Raw genomic sequence first — 3,092 nt, 5'->3', positions numbered from 1 at the left:
TATATATATATATATATATATATTAGATTTAGCACAATCATTTTAAAATAAAAAGGAGCAACACAACAATGTGCAGCTGAAAACTGTTGGATCTTTTGCTTCCCAAAAAATCTGGTTTTTATCAGGCGGTGTTTTACAAATAAGATGGAAATATGTTTAACTCACTCTAATTAGAAAAATGTTCCAGCCTGCCAAATTGTAGGTTTTTATTTATTCATCTTTATTATATTTCACTCATTATTAGTTGGTTAGGGCTCAGTTCAGCATTGAATGCAACTACAAAAGAAGAAGAATCTTTTTCCCTTTGCTTATGTTTCAGTAATGGAGAGTATTGGTTATATATTGCTTGAATTTATCTGTATGGATCATTGGAGTTAAAATTGGTTTATTCAAATGGGGTCGCCTGCAGCTGTACGCACTGTGTGTGGCTTGCAATTTTCCTATAAGTAAAAAGAAAAGAAAAGAATAGTTTTTGGATTTTTTTTATTATTTGACCCTCTTTACCAGTAACAAGATTGTGGAGGAAAAAACATATTCTGTGTCAAAACATCTTGTACACGAGTCTGTGGGGGGGGAACGTGTACGTCCGAAGCCTACATGTTATTGGTCAGTTTACTTTTGTTTACTTGCTGGCGTGGCGTTGTGCTGGTTTTGTATGATTGGCGTTGGAGATGTGGCTGCGCCCTTGCCGGTCAGGTGCAGTGGTAGTTTTGTACGTACCCTCCGATAATATCCAGCAAGTGTCCCTGCGTTTAGATGTTGACATTATCTACACAATTAAGCCTTTTCCTCGAAGCTCAGGATTGAACAGTTTCCACTGATCATCCTTGACATGTTTCTACAGTTTAAAGTTGACCTGTGGTAAATTCAGTCGATGATGGACTTGATTTGGAAAGACACATGTCTGTCAATATAAGGTTGCACAGTTGACGGTGCAGGTCAGAGGTCAAACACCAAGCATGAATTCAGGGGAATTGTCTGTAGATCTCAGAGACAGGATTGTCATAAATCTGCGGAAGGATCCAGAAACATTTCTGCTGCTTTGAAAAGCCCATTGAGCTCAGTGGCCTCCGTCATCAACATATGGAAGAAGGTTGGAACTTCTTCAATATCAAAATGGGGAACGAATCGTCTCTGTTTTGAATTTCCAACCTGCTTAAAGATGCACATCTCCGAATCATCACAGAAATGGTTCACAAGAGACAAAATCAACCTCTTCCGTGACTCCTCTAGTCGGTTCCTGGATCTACAGCAGACTTGAACAGACCAGTTCAGTCAAATGTTGCAGTGTTGTCATGTTGGCAAAACATGACAACATAAATTATACTAACAATAAAAGGAACACTATAATTCTAAATTAATAATTAGAAAAATATGATGACATTTTCCCCCCTCTGTAAAGAATTCTGTGTTGCTCCACAGCTACAAACCGACTTGCATCACTGGAGTCTCTGTGAAGCCTCTGTCCGTTTACTCATTTTCCTCCATCTTCTCTCTGCAGCTCTGCAGCAAGACCTTCTTCAGACTGAGGAATGTTCGGAATCACATCCGCACCCACGACCCAAAGTTGTACAAATGCCGGAGCTGCATTGCAGCCGGTTCGTGAGGCAGCTGGAGACGCCCGCTTCTAGCACAGGCACATGGAGGTCGGTGAAACGAATCCTCTCCAAAGACCGAGCCGAACGTCAGCTGTCCTGACCAGGGCTGTTGTCAAGTGAAAAAGGGCATTTGTTTTAACTTTTGTTTTGATTGTAGCGCAGTACGACCGCCTGTGCTCATTGATTTCCTTTAAGTCCTCCTCTCTGCTTCGTTAACACGAGTTGTTTGTCGTTTCAGGATGAAAGCCATCAGTGTCTCACCAGCAGCCGTCGGGCTGAAGCCAGAGGCACATGATGGACCCCAAGCTTGTACATACTGAATCCAGTCACACTTGAGCACAACGGTCTGCGGGAAGGCGTCACTGCTGTTATCAACGATTACTAAAATTATTTAAATAATCAAACCAAGGTTGCCGTTCCTGTTTGCTTCTTTGGTAGCTACAGAAACTTGAACATTTACTCTCAGGGGGGGTGGGGAATGCGATGCCACGTTGTACAGCGATTTCACGTCACGGTTGTATAAAAGGATTTAAAAAAAGAAAAAAAAAAGAAATGTAAAGTGATTGATATAACTATTACTGCTACTTATTGTTACCTTTATTTTTCTATGTATAGATGAATGTTGAGTGCACTTATGTCATAGCTTATGTTGTAAACCTAAGAAATGGTAATGAAACTGAAGGTTTGGAGTCTGAGGTGTGGGAATACTTGAAGTTGTGAAAGTGCTGGGGGTGGGGGGCATACTTGAAGTTGGAAAGGTGGGGGTCCGGGTTGATCTTTTTCCTGTGGCGTGCTAATGTTTCAGTGACGATGTCTTTTGGCATTGATCCGGTGGGGAGTGCAGGCGGGGAGGAGGGATTGTACGAAGACACCGCTGCATGTGTATCTTCAGGCCATTTGTAGTCCTCTGCCTTTTCTAAGGCTGCAGGGTTTAAAAAGGGAAAAAGTGTCGTTTTTATAAATGTGAATTTCTTAACTTTATTCAAGATGGCCACATCACGACAGATGTTTTATTAATCTCTTCTTTAACGCAAGACCAGATCCTCTTGCTCTACTTAAGTTTCCCCCTCTACTGAGTAAATGCAATGTGCACATACAGAGATGTTTATGTATCACAAAATGATTTTAGAAATAAATGAGCTGTCTCCTGCTATCTGTTTAAAGATTAAATAAATTTTTGCCTTTAATATCTTGTTTTGGTTTTCTTGCGTCTTTGTCGCACATTTCAAGATGAGGGTTTCCACGATGAAGTAGGAAATCTGGAATTAAAGATGACGTGAGTAAATGTAAAATACAGTTTTTAAATTGGTGTCGGAGCAAGGATTTCTTAAAGAGACTGGTGCCCAATTTTAAGGCGTTAAGTCAAATCTCTTTTCAGTCATATTTGATATAGACAGCATTTTTATGATTGAAGGCAATCTAGTTACTTGAATGTGCTATAAAATGGCACGACATGCCTGGAAAACATGCTATGCTGCCCCTTTAAACCACTGG

General features: G+C 40.5%; 1 protein-coding gene across 1 annotated transcript in view; it reads left to right on the top strand.

Moving 5' to 3' along the window:
* Nucleotides 1-2,785, top strand: part of LOC103134203 (uncharacterized) — a 10,271-nt gene extending 7,486 nt beyond the window's left edge. Inside the window, exons 6-7 of the mRNA XM_007546350.2 lie at nucleotides 1,502-1,646; nucleotides 1,837-2,785. Coding sequence (XP_007546412.1) covers nucleotides 1,502-1,606 — 105 coding nt within the window. The 3' untranslated portion in view covers nucleotides 1,607-1,646; nucleotides 1,837-2,785. The remainder of the gene's footprint in view (nucleotides 1-1,501; nucleotides 1,647-1,836) is intronic.
* Nucleotides 2,786-3,092: the final 307 nt, after the last annotated feature.

The sequence above is a fragment of the Poecilia formosa genome, unplaced genomic scaffold (genome assembly GCF_000485575.1).
Source record: "Poecilia formosa unplaced genomic scaffold, Poecilia_formosa-5.1.2 Scaffold16, whole genome shotgun sequence".
NCBI classification, from domain to species: domain Eukaryota; kingdom Metazoa; phylum Chordata; class Actinopteri; order Cyprinodontiformes; family Poeciliidae; genus Poecilia; species Poecilia formosa.
This window is presented reverse-complemented; position numbering and strand designations above follow the sequence as displayed.